This window comes from Equus przewalskii, chromosome 25 (genome assembly GCF_037783145.1).
Source record: "Equus przewalskii isolate Varuska chromosome 25, EquPr2, whole genome shotgun sequence".
NCBI classification, from domain to species: Eukaryota; Metazoa; Chordata; class Mammalia; order Perissodactyla; family Equidae; genus Equus; species Equus przewalskii.
This window is the reverse complement of record NC_091855.1, coordinates 10,537,739-10,556,710: the sequence shown is the minus strand read 5'-3', so window position 1 is coordinate 10,556,710 and position 18,972 is coordinate 10,537,739. Positions and strand designations below refer to the sequence as shown.

Sequence of the window (18,972 nt, the reverse complement as noted above, 5' to 3'; positions counted from 1 at the left end):
CTTCAGATATCAAATTCATGTGGAGGGAATAATACACATTTCAGTCCTATTCTCTATATGCTAAAGGGTCTACAGTTAAATTACAAAGGCCCTAGATCAGCGTAAGTTAAAAAAATTCCTATGCCAATGTGGACAGCATAACAAAAAATAATAACGAAAACTGAGATGGTCAAAGTATCTGAATTTGCACTAAAACAGACAGAAGCTCAGACCTGTGGACAGCTGTCAGTTGCTAAAATTGTACAAATTCTGTACAACTGCATCTTTTTGAGTGAGTAAACATCTTTATAGCAATACAATCAATTACCTTGAGATCCTGAAGACCTGATTTAGGGGCACAGACGTTACAATGCATTTGAGCTCATCGCCTCTTTGAAGCATTTATGTTGCTGGAGGACTTCCATTTTCCACCCAGCACAATCACTTCTCTCCCCGGCTCGTCAGAGGCTGACTGCAGACACCACACGCACGCTGACACTGAGAAAGAACCCATCCCCCGATGGCTGAGCACACAGACTCCGCGGCCACCATCTCATCAGTAATTTCTATTGTAACCAAAACGAGAGAGTGAGAGAGCAAGATACACAGAGACAGCAACCACCCCTCGGCCATATGCAGAGCTAATGACTGAAATGGCACTTACTGTTGACGAGAAAAAAATCATTCCTTATGTTGATTGAAAGCTCCAAGTTCCGAGCTGCCCCTGCATCTCCACCTCCGGAGGACGAGGCAGCCCCTCCCCCGCCTGGTGGGCCTCTCCATTCACTGGTTCAGCATCTTCCCCAGGCCGCCCTCCCGCAGGCTCCCGTGGGCACGGCTTGCTCGCTGCCACAAAGCGATGCCCGCAGGAAAGGCAGAGAGCTGCTTCTCGGCTAACTGCAATTTTTAATCTCAGTTTTCTCCTTTCCAATAAACAAATATCTCCAGCTCTTTTCTCTCTCTTTCACACACACACACACACACACACACACACACACACGCGCGCGCGCACACACACATACAAACACACAGTCTTTGTTCTGACGTTCAGGATTGCAATACTGGGGGAAGAAAGTCACAGTGTTATCTTGGCTATGGGTTATTTATGAAGTGTTATAAACCAAGAGAAGAAACATTTAGATTTAGGGCACAGAAAAGAGGACTTCTGTTCTCGTCAAATTAAATCTTCTCTGATTAGGTTTAAAAGAAATGGTGAAATCTGAAGCCCCTGAGTCCGACAGGAGTGCCTCCCTCCTGTCCCCCTAAAGAAGAAACTTCCCCAGGGGGTTCTGCCCTGCCTTTTTAAGTCCTGTGTATCCTGGCTCAGGAGGGGCAGAGAGTTCAGTTAGTCCATTCCTCTACTTTTTGCAGAAAAAAAAAAATCTATCTCACAGCACAAATGGAGTTCAAGACTCTGCAGAGGAGGAAATTGTGCAGTTCTTGTCGCTAGCTCCTCCTAGGGTTTACCATAATGTGAGTATCTGAAAATTCCTCTGCACGCCAACCACAGTTCTCGATGCAAGCCGAAGCGGCTCTGCTTACGGAGCACCCTTGCTTTGCGTCCAGCCCCTTCGAGGCTCAGCCCCAGCCTTATTTTGAGACTTGACAATATGAATCATTTCTCATGGGTCCCTCCAGCCCAACATTTAGTCATTATTACATCCCCACCTTGAAACACCGCAAGCACATTCTAGATCAGTCAGATTACGAGTGTGGATTTGGAAACAGTTCTCCCCAAATGCTGCATTTGACTAGCTTGTGCTCACATTCTTGGCTGTCCTTGGGACCTGCTACATATGACCCCCCAAGGCTCATACACTGGACCTGCCTGATGCTGGACACCAGGCTACTGATTGCTCATTGACCCAATGATGGCTGCTGTCCCTTGGGGAAGCTCCCCAACTCTCAAGAAGCCATTTCTGCAGGGCTTGGGAGCAGCAGTCACCTGCTCCAGAGGAGGAATGATGGGGCTGAGGGGAAGGAAAAATGAAAGGGGAGAGGTCGACCTCACATCTGGCTCTCCCTGTGCTAAATTTCTAAATCCTTCCAAGCCCACTGGACGAGGCAACTTGTTAAGACCAGAGCAAGTCAACTGTATGACTAGCAGCATTGTTTGGTCTTCCAAAAGAACCTTGAGACAACACAGATAAAAAGAGAGCAATGAAAAACTTTATCAGTTTAAAAAGGCACATAACTCCCTGCTCATTCTGCAAGGGATGGAAAAACAATCTCAACACACAGTTGCCATGGCAGTAACTGCTGAGTTTAAATGACAACATTTTAATTGCTACTATTATAAAGTAGGGGGGTTTTTCATGTTGGTAGGTGAAATGTGAAAATTATGCTTAAAGTTTTTTCATGGACTTGATCCTTCTGATGGCGAGAGAGAGCTATCTAGTCTAAACAGGAATGGACCATATGGTAGTATGTCTGAGTAAGTTCCCCCTTCATAACATTGGCTTAAGGATGCCAAGTCTATTAATGATGCTACCATCAAAGAGAAATTAGGAGAAAGCTAACAATATTCCTGACATTTAAGGTCCCCATGTTCCTTTTCCATAATAAACATTTGGAAAATACAGATAAGCAAAATTCTTTTGGAAAACTAAAATCACCAATGATGCCAACGCCAACAGATAAGCAACGTGAACGTATGTCTTTCTGCTTAGCTGTCTTGTCTGTCTCCTGCATTGAAAGCTTTCACCAGATCCTTCTCACGTGCTGCTAGAAAGAGTCTTTAAAAAGAGCCACCCTTCCACCCATGTTTCTGAATAGGCTCTGCCAATACAAACGACCAGCAGGGTGACTCCCTAAGGACACACGGCTTGTGCTTTATAGGACACAGCTGAGGCTCTGACTAATGAAATGGGGAAGGGGTTGTGGGAAACAAAAGTAGATGGATTTTTAAAGAGTTCAACTACTAGAATTTTGAAATCAAGGGTAGCAAAGGTGAGATTATGTGTGGAGCTGAGTCTTTCTCTGGCATGAGTCCCACTGAAGGGAGGATGGCCGGGGACCCTCTTTTCAGAGCTTTGGTCTGTGCTGGCTGAAGCAAGTCAGCTTTGCATCTTTTTGTCCATCACTCAACATCCTGTGCCTAAGCTGTTCTTATTAACAGGTAGCCTAGCTTCCTCCAAAACAGAGGATCGCACATATTGGTAGTTCTGAAAAACAACTTCTCTAATTTACTCCTCTCTCCTCCATTCAGGTTTTGCTGGGTCACTTTTTAAAGATGTCTGAGAAAACATGAGGAAGAGGAGGAGCTAATAGCTACAATTAAAAAAAAATTCACTCTTCATTTAATCTGTCAAATGAGCATAGTAGGATATAATTAATATTTCTTGTCATCAAATCAGACTGGGTTCTAGAATAATCATACCATTCACTAAAAAATATATAGTGCTTCCAATGGCCTTTCTGTTGATAAAATTAATAATGTGTTTTATAAGAGTATAGATGTCACAAATGTAGGAAGCTGCCCAGGGGCCCACGAGGACTGCTTAAATCTCCTGCAGCAACTCTGAAGGAGAGCCAGTTCCCTGGATTTTAATGCCCACCTCAGGGCCTCTGTGACCTTATGTGAGGTCTTTACAAGCAGAGGAAAAGCAGTGGTTTGGGCCTAAGCCCCCTCCCCTTGCTCCTCTATGCGGCCACACTGAGCTGCACCAGAGGCTAGCAGTGAGTGCGTATGGACGGACCTAAGGGTCCCGGGTTCTTGTGCCGAGTTTATCAACAAGGAAACAGGCTCACAGAGGCCACAAGACGTGTTCAGAGAAAGTGGCGAATCCAGAATTTCTGCCTCTTGGTGCAGCACATGTCACGTCATCCTGCTGCTGGCTCTAGCTGTGTTCCCCAGACCAGCACCACTAGCAACACCTGGGCACTTGTTAGAAATGCACATTCTCAGCCCCACCCACACCTACAGAGTCAGAAGCCCTGGGGGTGGGGGTCCAGCAACCCACGTTTTCATGAGCCCGCCAGCGATTCTGACCCACGTTAATTTAAGTCTGAGAACACTGCTCTAGAGTAAACAGTAAATTCTACACCGAGTTCTAGGTTTTAGAAAAATTCTGATAAACTACCTTTAAAAGTCAAGGTCTCAAAGGAGCCAAGTGCTCTTCCAACATATGGTGCAGGCAGACGGACAGATCCCGGGTCCGCCCCTGCCCTGTGCAGAAACGCTTCTGCTCGGGGCCAGTTATTCGCCCTCTCGGAGCTGCAGCGTCCCTCTCTGGAGGGACAACCGACCTTGCGGGTTGTTGCAAGAATGAAATGAAATAACATATTTGAGGAGCCTGGTGCTTAAAAAATTAACAATGGTTTCTTCCCCTATCCAGCCCATAATGGAGCCTACTACTTGAAATGATCAGACATTTTACATGCATTTAAGTAACCCTGTCTTTCATTTTTAGCAATTCTTTTGAAATTTACATTTTGCTGAGAATGAACCCAAAACAACAGACCTCTTTTGGGTGAATTAAACCTGATTTGTTGAGGTCTTGAACTTCTGAACACCCTTCCAAACTTTGAAGTTAAAGGCTTATAGTTAAAATCTTGAAGACCTGAGGCTGGGTACCTGTGTAGGATCTCCCTTCCAAATCTTACCTAACATTTTTAAGAAGAGATGTTGCCCCCTGCCCCAGGAGTGAAGCAGCAGAACACTGAGCAGGACAGAAAAGGTTAACCAGTGGCCAGAATTCTTTGGGCAAATGAGGCCACAAGTGTACCCTGCAGGGCTGCAGGTTCTGGTGGGCAGTGTTCAAACCTAAATTCTGCAGCCTGTGCCCCGCCCTTCCTTGATAGTGTGATACGATCAGCGTCAGAGATCAGACAAGGAGCTGATTCTATGTGAGGTCTATTTATGGCAGGTCCAAGCTTGCTGCCTCAACCCACAGATTCCCCTGAAGGGTAAACGCCAACTAAGACTTTCCTAGACTCTCAGCCATCTGTCTCAGCTCAGCACTTGCTTTAAGGTAAGATAAATTATTCCCTCCCTAGTCCCTCAACTTTGAGGGGATTAGGTTCTCAATACAGTCTACTCATTTCAGCGTAACAAACTAGAAGGGTCTGGGGCAGAGGAGAAGCAACACAACTGCTTGAGTTGAAATCCTGATTGCCTCACGTGTTGGTGATGTCATTGTGCACAAATGACTTAACTTCAGTGCCTCAGTTTCTTCATCTGTAAAATGGGATAACAGTATCTACCTTTCAGGATACAATGAAGATTAAGTGAAAATATACCTAAAAAGCACATTTTTAAGAATATAGCTGGCAGCCAATATATTTGCTACTACTTCAACTCCTTATTTTGCCAATTGCTCCTTCCAAAAACACCCCACTGCAATTTCACCTGCTGTTTTTTCCCTTTCCCACGAAGGAATTGGCTAAAGACAGGCAACCAGAGAGGAGAGAGGAAAATAGCCTATTAAACTCTGAAGTGCTATAACCAAAGCATGAATGACTCCAAATGGACTGTCAGTCTAGTCTTCACGAAGCATAATCTAGATCTCACTCCTGAATGATCTGTGAACAAGCACAATGTCATAATACCCTTGATTAATGCCAGGCCCAAGAAGACTGGGGATATATAGACAATGGTGACAAAGACATGCTAGCCACAATTTACCTAATAGAAATGATCTTATTCTTAGGTACTATGACATTCATTCATTTCAACAAATATCTGAAGCACTGTTTCAGGTGCTGGAAAGAAGTCAAAGAGATTGGTCTCATGGAGGAAAGACCTCTCACCATTAGACATAATGGAGGGAATCCTCTTCTACTCAACAAACATGCCACTTAGTCTTGGAGTCTTAAGGAAAAACAATGATAATAACCACCCATAGACGCTGGCTCCCATGTGCTGGTCCTGTGCCAAATGCCAGGCACATGTCATTCATCCCCACAGAGGCCTCTGATGTGAGCGGTGCTGTTAGACACATTTTGCAGATTTGGAAACTAAGGCTTAGGAAGGTGAAATCACTACTCAAGTTTCCAAGGTGAGTAAGTGTTAAAGTCAGGCCTGGCTCAAAATCTCTGCTCTTAATCCTCACTTGGGTCACCGCCATGGATTTCTATTGATTTTTTTTTCAACTGGCAGTAGAGAGAAGTTGAATTCAGCCCAGCTTATACTGCTAGCCAAATCACCCTAATATTTGTCTTTAGCAGACGCTGTTAAAAACCATGAATGACCCAAACTTTATTTAGAAGGCCAAGTCTTTTGTTGAGATTTAAGACTTGGCCCCAACCTACCTTTCTAGCTTCATCTCCCACACTGGAGCCAGCGGAGCTTCTTGTCATTTCCTAAACAGCTTCTACACTGCTCTACCCTGCACCTTTTGTCCCCAAAATGTGTTTCTCCTTCCCTGCCACCAGTAACACTTCAGAATCCTAACCCCTTATTCAGGACCATCTGGGAACACCACTCTTCTGTAAGGCTCTTCCTAATCCCCACTCCCGGTCCACGAAGATGAGAACTGAGCTCTCACACCATTTTGCTCTACAGCGGCTCTGACGTCTGCTCCCATTAATGTAATGGGCTCATCTTAACGTCCCGCCTGTCACTCTCACAGCACTTAGCCTGGTGCCTTGGCTGAGTGAATCAGGTTCGCTTACGGTTTACAATAAACAAAGAGATAATGGAAATACCATATTATTATGAGTATCTTATTTTCAGTACTCCCCAATTCTTCATTAACCTTACAGGTTTCTCCTGTATATTGCACATTATATATGTGTTCAAAACGTCTGAGCGCACTGTTGTGTAAAAGACTCGCTCAGCCAGTGGAAGCACGAAGCTGCATGAGTGGTCCCAAAGCCGAGCGATTGTTTTTGTACGTCATGTTGCAACTGAAAAACACTTTGGCTGGGGTGTCTTTGGAGAGAGACTTTGAAGACAGAAGACATTTAAAAGCTTTGAGAGGCATCATCCTCGTTATTTGCGGGGGGGGAGATAAAATGATCAGTCTTGTTTCTGATGAGGTTGCGCTGGAGAACACAGCTTTGATGTATAGTCACAGCCTCGCCTCCCAGGTCCGCACCTTCGGACCAGATGTGCACTGGGGACCTGGTGTGTGCATGCCCAGCACACACTTCCAAAGGGTCCCTGCCTTGCGTGTGCTGAACCCCTGTGGCGGGGGCAGTCAGGGACCTCCAGAAGCAGCATCTAGAAACCCGTGCCCTGACTGACTTGCATCTGCCACGCACGAGAGGGACAGGCAGGAATGATTTCATCCAGGGGACAGCAATCCTAAAGCAGAGTTAGAATTTCGAAATAACACCTCCCCAAGGATCTCTTTTCAAATTCAGTTTCCAACTCTCATTTAAACCTAATCTAACTCATGTAAAATTTTAAGCTAAATAAAAAAATACATTAAAGTGGCATATACTAAAATATAACCTTCCTATAATGCTGAAATAAGAATTTCCACTCATTTTTACCGAACTTTACATTTCTCTTTAAGTTTACAGATCTGCCGGATTACCTGAGAGGAGGACTGGGCTCAGTTTCTAGATCTGTGAAGTGACCCCTGTACCTCGGGAGTAGGAATCATTTTTAGGCAGTTTCTTACCTTGATCCAATGACATCAAAAAGATGTTGCCAGCGGTCATTAATTTTGCTAAGCTTGTCATCGATCTCAGCTGCTCTCGTCTGGTTGCTGGCCTTGATCAACTGGTCACCCATTTGCTTTAACTGTAACTTGTTTTCACTAAACAAGTTTATTTCTTCCATGCAGTCCTGGCAGGAAAACAAACCCTGAAGTACTACCAAAAAGTCATTTCTTCGCCAGCCATAAATACAGTTTGCCTTTTGAAATTTTTTTTTCCACAATTTTCACCATCTTTATTCATTAATTTTTGTCAGATGGTTTAGTGGAGCATGTGGGAGAGAGATGGGCAGGAGCCGCCCCCCGACCCCCAAAATTGTTTAAAAAGTAAAAAACTTCTCACATCTGTTAATTCTTCAGTATTAGCTAAAAAAGTCAAAGGACCCACTCAGCACATGTATAATATATAAGGCAGTAGTTCCTTTCTTAATTCAATAGGCCTGGTTTCCCCTCACAGCTTTCTTCTAAGCCAACCTACCTGGGAGCTGAGGACAAGTGAATACAACCAAACTAGCCTAATATATCAATAAGAGTTTTGCTGAGGTTTAACTGAGTGGCATTTTGGGTGACTGCAGCAAAAACGCTCTTTCTCCCTTTTCGTGGGAATTAGTGACCATCTCAGACTTATGAGCCCCATGGCTGTCAGCCTCTTCCCTTTGGCAAGGGGAGCTCCTTAACGATAACCAGAGAAGCCATAACTTCCTTAGGGTGTGAAGCGATGCTTAAGGAGATGAGAGTGCCTTCTCTGGCCAGGCCCCCTAACCGAGGGAAAGCAACCCCCCTCAGTACATACCATCATGCCCACCCAGAACAGTCCCACATTTCCCATCTCTCTGGAATCCTCACTCACCAGTTCTTCTCTGAGAAGAAACAGAAAGTCCCTTCAAATTTCTAAAATGTTATTGGAAACATACCTACAACATTATACGGCTCTGAGGTGGGGAGTGGAGGGCAGAGGATACAGCAGTATCCTAGCTGCACCCACCTGGGGACTCCTGCTCACCTTCTGTAACTTTTCAATCATCTCTTCAATGCTAATATCTGCTGTCTGGAGAACTTTGTTTTCCATCTGTACCAGCCATGCACATAACTCTTTATTTTTTTCATTGAACACAATCCATGAATTGAGTCTGTCTTCAATCTCCTGTTTTCGTATAGCCACCTGGAAATGAAAACGCATTTGGCAGCTGAATATAGGCAGGAAGGAAAGTGTTTTTCTTCCCTTCCTCCCACCAAAAGGACTATGAATTTCATTCATTTTAATCAGTGGCCCTCTAGATTTAAATCATTATGTTTTTGCCTCTTAAACACTTAGGGTTCAACATCAACAAAAGTTTTATACTTTTGATAAATACCATAAAAGGCATCTAAAAGATTAAAGTGTAACTGACCGAGAGGATTCAGTTTTATCCAATACAAATGTATTATCAGGTTATATTAAAAATTAGAAACAGGAAAGGTTAGACGAATGCATTAAGCATCACCCAAATTTCTTCTGTTCCTCATTCTTTCAATATACATTTATTGACTGCTTGCTACACGCTAATTTATAACTCTATGACACCAATCGTTTTGTCTTTTTAAAAATGACAACTCCCGGGGCCGGCCCTGAGGCCGAGTGGTTAAGTTCTCATGCTCCACTTCGGTGGCCCAGGGTTTCACCAATTCAGATCCTGGGTGCGGACTTGGCACCACTCCTCAGGCCATGCTGAGGTGGTGTCCCACATGCCACAACTAGAAGGACCCACAACTAAAAATATACAACTATGTACCAGGGGCTTTGGGGAGAAGAAGAAGAAAAACAGATTGGCAACAGATGTTAGCTTAGGTGCCAATCTTAGAAAAAATAAAAATAAAATGAAAAGAAGATCAATTCTTTATTCCTACTTAAGGCCAATGCCCTGCCTTTAAATCTAGATCACAATATAAATCTAACATTTGTAATGCAAAAGGAGCACAAAAATTAAAGTCATTTCCATGTTTTAATGATATATTTCAAAAACAAAGCAAAATAAAATAAAAAACAATGCACACCACTCATTCAATCCACCTTCCCGTTATACACTATGGCTTTGGATGGAAACCATGAAAATGGAACCAAATACTGGTCTGCAGTAAACAGGCTGACCCCAAAACACCCAATGCTCGATTACGCATGAGCAACACGTAAGCTGAAATCAGCAAAGGGTCTTCCTCCTCACAGGGTTCAAATTTATTACTTAAACAAACACAGATTTAAAGAATGCAAATCAGCCTTTCTAAATGTACAAAAGTATTCCCAGGTCTTAAAAGTCTTTAGAATCTCAGAGTTGAAAGGCATAGCTAAAAGTTCTTTTGGTCAAGTTTTAACATCCCACTTTAAAGATGGGGAAACTGAGGTTGAACTCCCAGAAATTTTCCTGCTATGCACAAAAAAACCTCTGCTCTTTTCAGAATGAGGCAAAATAACTGATGCTTGTACATCCACCCGGTGAAATGTATTAAGAAGGCTCAAAAAACTATCCCTAAAAAAACAAGTTTTGTGTTTCCATTCCTCAGGGCATCTATTTATTTAGCTTTTTAAAATCCTGGCACTTTGTACAGCATCACTTTGATTGGTTTCATAATGGTAACAATTAGGAACATCTGGGCCCCAGTCTGTGCTTCTTAACTTTTAGGATAATTTTCATGTATTCTAAATATTTCCTTTTATATAAAATGTGAAAAAAATTCTAAAAGGACATTTAAAATTAGGATACACTGTGACTATCAGAGAAAAACATTTTACTTTATTAAAATACATTCAAAAGGGCCTGAATTTCAACTTTTAAATACCTCTCCTTAATTCACAAAAATGAGATTAAGGAATTTATTTTTCTTAGAATTATGTGTTCTTAAAACAAAACCCTATTTGAACACCCTTTAATGCCATCCTGATCCTGTCACAAGTACATACTGTATAACATCCTAACCGCAACCCGATTCTTTCTATGTAGAAGTGAACTGCTGAGATACTAGTGTAGCAGCTGATCATTTCATTAGCTTCAAAAACCAGCTGCTTGAAATAAGCATCGGACTTCATGTGAAGGCAGACTCTTAGATAACAAGCCCCTGTGCCGGGCACTAAGTATGACTCCTGCTGTTCGCTGGGCCCAGAGAAGAGCTACTGCAGCGATGCTGACCGCTCCAAGACCACCCGGGACCTTGCTGAAGTCCTGATTCGAATACACTGATTGGTACCTGTCATTGGTACAGGACAGAGAGCAGTGTGTGCACGGCGGCCCAAAATTACAACTTTCTCCCTGACTTAAGGTGATTCTTAAAGAAGCTCATTAAAAGCATGCAAAGTTCCAGCACTGAGGGCTGGAGAAACAAAGGGTCAAATCTGTTAAACCGTGTTGCTGCCTTCTAAAGAACAGCGTCTGGCCCAGGCTCCAACTGAAAAGGGTCTCGGGCTCAATGAAATTAAGCTCCTTTCTACTCGGTCAGGCCTTCGGAGACATTTCAATAAACGCCAGAAGAGCCGTGCCCTGCAGTTAACTGACTTACCCTTAAGCAGAGGTCCTCCCATTGTCTGTGCAAATGCTCTATTTGCTCCTTCAAAACCATCACGTCCTCCACAAGAATGTGCTGGGTTAAGTCAGTCTTCATAGTGGGAAGTTCTTTCAAGTTCTGAGTCCAGTTAGCCAAAGACTTCTCTAGTTCCTGCATTTAAACACAAGAAGGAAAGAAAAAAAGAAAAAAAAAAACCCTTCAACTCAAGCTGCTGTTGTTTCCAAACCTGTAGGCTAATCCTTTGATTGGACTCTGGGGGAGGGGAGAACAGGGGAGGGGGCGGGACCTACAGAATGAGAAACAGCCCCGGGCGAGCGTCTGCAGTTGTGGTTGGCCAATTCCTCACCATCTATTTTCTCAAAGGAAACTCGTTTCTACCTTTGTTTTCATTTCTTCAGGTAGTTCAGACTTTTATATAATTAATTCTATTTTAAAGTCGTGTAAGTCTTTACCTTTACTCAAAGGAAAGTATTTTTGGAGTCTAGCAACAATCTCTCTTTCTCACACACACACTTTTAATCCTGAAACTATTACAGAAATGTTGTATAAAGTGTGATGTCCCATTTTTTAAAACATGTAAGAAATGCATTGTTGCTGCTGTGGCAATCACATAACAGCTTTGGTTCAAAGGGAATTATTTTGGTTAACTTTTGAAAAGAATGAGTATAACTGAAGAAAAAATAAATCATTCCCTAATTATTGGCAGATTGGTTAGCAGAAAATTTCCTCTGGCTCTGCAGACATTTACTTCTTAAAATGAAGTGTGTGTCAAAAGAAAACTTTTGTATGCTAGTACTTAATCAAGAAAATTGCTTTCACAACAGGGGCGGTACAAGGAAACAGCCCACCGGTGAGTCCTCCAGATTTTTCCTGTGCTTAGAATTCTTCCTACTTAGGCATATTTTAATGGTCTCCATTCATACCTGTCTATTGGAATCTGAAAGAAAAGACTACTTCATTTACATCAGAAATAAGTCTGAGGAGTGGCAACAATACAAATGTGTTAACTCTGATTGATTTTCAGAGTTCTAAAAGCTACACTGGCATGATTTCGCAACTTGCCAAGAAGAATTTACGTTTAATAAAATGGTCCAGAGAATTCTTTTCATTTATTTATTTTTGTGAGGAAGATTCACCCTGAGCTAACATCTGTTGCCAATCCTCCTCTTTTTTTTTGCTTGAGGAAGATTGTCCCTGAGCTCACATCTGCACCAGTCTTCCTCTACTTTGTACGTGGGATGCAGCCACAGCATGGCTGATGAGTGGAGTAGGTCCACACCGGGATCTGAACCTGTGAACCTGAGGCTGCAGAAGCCAGAGTTCACGGAACTTTAACTACTTGACGGCAGGGGCCACCCCCAGAGAATTCTTTTTAAAGGTTGCATGGAGATCAAGAACTAACATCTTTATGAGAAGACAAATCATTCTTTTAAATTTTTGTTACCCAGTTTTACCCTCACGGTTCTACTAGGGGGGATGAGAGCAGATCCCGCGGTGGAACACTTCTACTAGCCATACAGCATGAAGGGGCGACTCGAAAGGGGAGGGGTACCATTCACTGACTCATACTCAAAGGCAGCTCAGATGCTTGCACACGGGGCAGTTATCCACAGCCACGTTTAAATCAATTTGGCTTAGATACTTGGTTTCCTCCTACAATTTGAAAGGATAATTAATAGATGTAGAACTTTTGAATAAGGACATTTTATAGTTCTTAAATGCTGCCAAATTGTGTCCTCAAAGAAATGACTTTCTCCACATACTTTGTGGTGGCAAGTTCTATGTATTTTTTTGGCAAATTGAATATGTGTAATGATTCCTAGTTATTGTTTAAATTTGTATTTCTTAAATTACTAGCCTGAAATGCTATCCACTCCTTCACTCTGATGCTTCCACAGACATATTTAGTTAATTCCTGACATTTTCAGATCTCAGACACAAAGGTCATTGCTCACAGGAGCCTTCTCTGGGTCACTGGACAAGGTTGGGACCCCTGTTTTATGCTCTTTTAGCCCCCTGTCCTTTTCCCCTCTGATACTCACCATGCTGACAATTATTCACACACACGTACGTATGTATATAGGGGACTCTGGTTAACATGTGCGTCTCCAGCAGTCCAGACTATCAGCTCCCTGCTGGCTGGGGCCATGACAACAGTGCTCGCCGATGCATGGCCCACTCAGCCCGTACCACATGCCTGGTGTAGAGTAAGTCCTCACACATCAAAATGTATGCTTGAAAGGAAAGCAATGTGGCAGGATGTCTCAAGAGCTTTAACATGTTCATAAGTCTTAAGTGAAAAAAGCAAGGAATCAAACAAGCTATAGAGTGAGGACTACTGTGGAAGTTTATTACGGCTGATGCTCACTGTTTGCATAAACATTTCAAAAATCATGCGTCCGGGGCTTGCCTGTGGCTGAGTGCTTAAGTTTGCGTGATCTGCGTTGGCCACCCAGGGTTTCACGGGCGCAGACCTAGCACCACTCATCAAGCCATGCTGAGGTGGCGTCCCATGTAGCAGAGCCAGAAGGACCTACAACTAGAATACATAACTATGTACTGAGGGGCTTTGGGGAAAAGAAGGGGAAAAAAAAAAGATTGGCAATGGATGTTAGCTCAGGGCCAATCTTTTTTCCAAAAAAAAAGTTTCTGCCTTAAAATACTCCAGATTTGTCACCAAACTAATTGCCAAAGAGAACACGTCAGTCAGATAAGTTTCTCTATTTTAATTTAACCAGATAAATTGTCTGTATTGCAAAAACTACCTATAAAATTCCAATTGCCCATATAACACGTGATGTAAAACTTGAAGTTGTTTGACCATGTAAAGTGGTGTGTCGCATAGGCCTTGGCTGGACTCTCTAATGTCCCTAGGCACAACAGCATTTAAGCCTTTGTCCGTGAACTCAGTTACTGTTGGGATTGTCAAGTCCCATTTCTCTACACTACCATTTGGGTAAAAAGAGGAGCAAAAAATAAATGTGCATCTCTATAAATATTGGCCTGTGTATGCACAGAATATCTTTGGAAGAATGCACAACAAATCTCTAACACTGACTGCTTCTGTGGAGAGGGAGTGAAGGGAGAAAAAATTTTCATGCATATCTTTTGTACCTTCTGAATTTTGAACCGTGTGACTATATTACTTATTCAGTAAATATTTTAAAGTTCAAACTGTCCTAAGATTCAATTGACAAGTTTTATGAACACAGATGTCTACTATAGCAATTGTCATAATAGTGAAAAGTTAGTATATAAAATATAAAGAAATTACATATATGTATATTACATATATTACACACCCCCACACACATATAAACATGTAAAGCAATTTTTCCATACATCAACTTGGCTGTAATGGGAATGCAATTTTTCAAGGAGGAGAGTAAAGCTCAGACTGGTCAAGAGGCTAGCATATCTCCCCAAGCGACTCAGGGATGATAAACATTGTCCTAGACAGGCTTCAGATTACTGGGGATCTTTCTGGAATATGATCATAGGTTGAATGAATTCAATGCTCTTGGCCTCTCTCCCTGATTCTTCCCACTGAGAAATAGAATGCTGAGGCCAAGGAAGCTGAAAGGATCCTACTGGAAATTGAGGAGTGTGATACTTGGGAAAAGCATGCCTATGCGTGGGTTTATGGTTTGTATTCTGCACAAGTGTCTAGACTTTATGGAAGTAAACTCTATGTATCAACTAAGGGAGTGACTCCAGATTCTTTCATTTGTTACTAAAGTCTAGATCTAAACCTAAAGATGTAAAGATGGTAAAAATTTTGAAGATTAGGGATAGATAGGAACCTTCTCAACCTAAGAAACTCATCTACTAACACATCGCCAGCAAATATCATACCAACAGTGAAATCTTAGACTCATTTTCTTTAAAATCAGGAATGACACATAGGAGCCAGTAAGCAATACTTCTACTCAACATTGTTCTGGAGGTACTGACCAGTGCAGAAAGAACAGGAAAAAAAGTATAAGAATTATAAGGAAGAAACAAAAAAGTCATTATTCACAGATAGTGATTGTCTACATAGACACTCAATAGAATAGATAGACAAATTATTGGAATTAACAAAGAGTTTAGCAAGATGGTTGAATGTAACATCAATATACAAAAAGTAGTTAAATTTCTAGGCACCAGTGATACATAGTTAGAAAATATAATTAGAAAAACGCAGTATTTTCAATGGCTTCAAAAATAACACACCAAAAAATAAATCTAACAAAAGATATGCAACATAAAGAAATTATAAAACATTACTGAACATGGCTAAAAGGAGAAATAGGCCATATTCAGCAACGAGAGTACTCAATGTCAAAAAGATGTTAATTTTTCCCAAATTAATCCATAAATTCAATACAATTTCATTAAAACTCTTATCAGGACTTTTCACAGTTTGACAAACTGCTTCTAAAATTTGTGGAAGGTCAAAGAACCAAGGACATCCACACTAATGTGGGAGAACAAGGTATGGGTACACATTCCACCTGAAATGAAGATTTGTCATAATAAACACAGTACGCCAGATAATTTGATATAAAAGCTGATATAAGCAGACCAAAGAAATAGAGAACCAAGAGACAAATCATACATATAGGAAAACTTGATATTTGACAGTGGACTATTCAATAAAAGGGCATCAGGACAATGGTCATTGTCCATAAGAATAAAATAAAAATTTGATCTTTACCTCAAAACATATGCAAAAATCAATTCTTCAATGAATAAAGATGTAAATATAAAAAGCAAAATTTGAAAACTTCAGTAGGAAACGTAGGAGCGTATCTTTATGACTTTAGCGTGGAGTGATGGTACTGCTTATATAGAGTTTAAAAACAAAAGTAATACCTCTATACTTCATTGAGAGCTACATATATATGTGGTATAACTATAAAGAAATGCAGAAGGATGATAAAACACCAAATTCAGCGCTGCGGCTCCCACTGGAGACCATGCGGGCACGTGCACTGCATGTATAATGTTTCATTTTTCTGCCGAGTGGTGGTTTTATGACAGTTTGCCACACCATTTAATGTGTTAGAAACTTTTTGCATGTTAGAAATTTTCACAGTGAAGAAAAAAGACACAGGGAGGAGACACTAATGTCCAGCACAGCTCAAAGTAAGAAACTACTCATTTCTTTCTAATTTTTTCAATTTGATCCCTGAAGTCAAGGAACGAAGAAAAAATTTAAAAAACATTCCATTAGGCCCTTGATGTCTTTTAAACATCAAACCTGCAGATAGGGAAGAGACACAGGAGATCCTGCCCTGGGAATTTTACTGGTGCAAATCCCTATCCATAAGTTTGCCTTGTTGTCTGTAAAGGCCTAAAATATCCAGGAATTTTTGCTAGTGTGGTATCAACTAGGCAGAATATAGTTTGGAAGGTTTTATAAAAATGTTGTATTTGAGCAAAAACCCCAACCCATGGGCTTCTTTAAAATGAATTCTTTAGTTATACTTCACTCTTATTACAAAGTCATTTGCTAAGGGAACAGCTTTCAATGTGATCTCAGAGACCACATCTTCTATTACACAGGAGAAACAGAGAGAAAGAGGACCTGAAGGAGAAAACCCCAAATGCTAAGAAGAATTTCTGCAAAAGTCTTTCTCATCTTCACACATGGATCTCAAAAGGCATCGACTCTAACTGCTTTAGAGACCAGGGTGTGATGTTAGAGCAGACAGGAAAAATGTTTTCCGACTGGACACGGACACAATTTCACACAGAAAGTGAAAGGCAAGCAAACACTTCAACTTCTCAGCAAACAGCTCCGTGATGATCTTCAACAAGCCTTCAGATTTCAATACCTTAATCAGCTCCTTTTCTTTAAGGAGGTCCTCGTGAAGTTCTGGAAGAGGATCTTTGCTTTGTGCCTTTAAAACTTGCAGCCTGCTTTCCAACTTCTTGATTTTCTTTTCGCACTGGTCCCAGGTCTATTTGAAAACAGTGTTAAAATTGGTAAGTACTTTGCTATTTAAGGAGGAATTGTAGAAATAGAATAGCTCATTTAATCCCTGTACTCACTCTATCAAATGTGACTTTTTAAATCACACAGAAACACCATTTCCTTGTCTTGAGCAGACGGTGGTCCACGAGGGCAGATGGGAGCCCCGTGTGGTTCGATGCCTCTTTGTGGCTTTACGTGTGGCTCATCTCAACCATCGGGTTGGCTTTGCTTTGAGATACTTCTTCCTCCCTCTTCATATCCCTGATCTATCTAACTTATTTCCATTTTAATTTTGGAAAAGTTCACATCTAAAGGCTACTCCAAGAACTAATATTTACCCTTTACAGTGTTGGGCCTACGCTATCACAGCACTGTAAAGCAGAATGCTCACCCGCTTTGCTTGTCTTCTTTTCTACTTTCAACCCTCTGCTTTCTCTTCCCCTTTCTAGAAATAGCTTGTCTTTAGGGACCCTTTCACAGTCAAGCTTCACTCTCCATTTCTCACCCCTGCTCTGACTGCTGTCTTCTGCTTAAAGCACGTTATAGTTTGCAAAGCATTTTCAACTTCATTTATCTCACTGCAATCATAATAACCTTAGGAGACAGACAGGGCAAGTGTTATTATCACATTTAAAATGGGAAAACTGAGGCTCAGCAAAAAACCGACTGGCCCAAGCATATGCGGCTGAAAGCAGCCTAGTCAAGAATGGAGCTAAGGCTGCAGTTTCCCCTGCCAATGCCATTCTTTTGAAGCATCTCTTTTCCTTAAACCTGACATTACTAAGCAAATAGTTGCCTGTATTTTCAAGATCAGGATGTTCACAACTGATTCATTAGGATAAATTTCTACTCCTGAGGTTACTAAAATCAGGCAAACAGAGTCAAACACTATTCTATTCCTCTACCTAAATATACTTGGGTTGGCCCATTTCTGTGGTAACACCTCACTAAAGGAGAGGCCACTTGTCTAGCAACATCAACTCTCTGGAACACAACCAAGAAGAAAGTGAAGAGAGAAACAAAACCATGAGTCCTAACTCTTCCACCAAACTGTTAAATTGCATTTACCATCATGCTTTGCAAACACGGCAGGTGTTCAACAAATATTTGCTGGTTCATGTATTTCACATAGTCTGTATACCAAATAAAATTCAGATACTTTGTTCACAGGAGAGATGTTCAGGCCCTAACTCACATATATTTACTCTTTATTCAGAAAAACATCTCTGACAAGCTTGGTTATCTGGTTTTGGTACACACACAACAGATCTGAGAGGAGAATGGGCCCCAAGAAGTAGGTGTGCTCAGAGAAATAAAGTAAAAATAGACAGCTAACATTAACTAGACAGAAACAAAAACCAGAAAAACCACATAAGAGCACAGAAGTGCAAGGCCTAAGTTCAAAGCAGCTCAGAGTCCTTGAGAGCAACTTGGTATATTTTGGCATAATAAAATGTTAATGATTTTCCTCATAATGACTCAAAATAAAACATCTTGGTTCTTAAAGGTATAATCATTAATTATCTGGGAAATTCACTTTTATGGAAAAGTGCATTCTTTGATGATAATAGGAAGATGAAGTATCACTGTGTTTATTTTCATATACTACGCCCCCAAATAGACCCTATTTGGAACATTAGCTCTATGTATATTGAATACGAATAAATTTCCTGTTTCATAAAAGTAAATATAAAATAAACCTCAAGTATTTGTACTTAACATTGACTTTTTCAATGCTATATTATTATTTTACATTAAGTAACTGTCATGATTCATGGATTAGTAGGACTCAAGTTCCCATAGAAAAATCACAATATTGTGATTTTCTAAAATCATTTCCATCTTCACACAGTAAACAAAAATTCTATGCACTGCATTTCAGCATCATGA

The 18,972-nt window shown here is 41.2% G+C and overlaps 1 protein-coding gene across 11 annotated transcripts in view; it reads right to left on the bottom strand.

Moving 5' to 3' along the window:
* Positions 1–18,972, bottom strand: part of SYNE2 (spectrin repeat containing nuclear envelope protein 2) — a 296,791-nt gene that overhangs the window by 27,070 nt on the left and 250,749 nt on the right. For 8 of the 11 annotated variants that reach the window (XM_070592938.1, XM_070592939.1, XM_070592940.1 and 5 more), the window contains 4 exons: positions 16,943–17,068; positions 11,115–11,270; positions 8,590–8,748; positions 7,551–7,717 (listed from right to left, as the gene is read on the bottom strand). In XM_070592938.1, the coding sequence (XP_070449039.1) occupies positions 7,551–7,717; positions 8,590–8,748; positions 11,115–11,270; positions 16,943–17,068 (608 nt within the window). Of the gene's footprint in view, positions 1–643; positions 1,453–7,550; positions 7,718–8,589; positions 8,749–11,114; positions 11,271–16,942; positions 17,069–18,972 lie in introns of those variants that run through there. The other 3 variants (XM_070592945.1, XM_070592947.1, XM_070592946.1) reach the window with 2 other exon arrangements.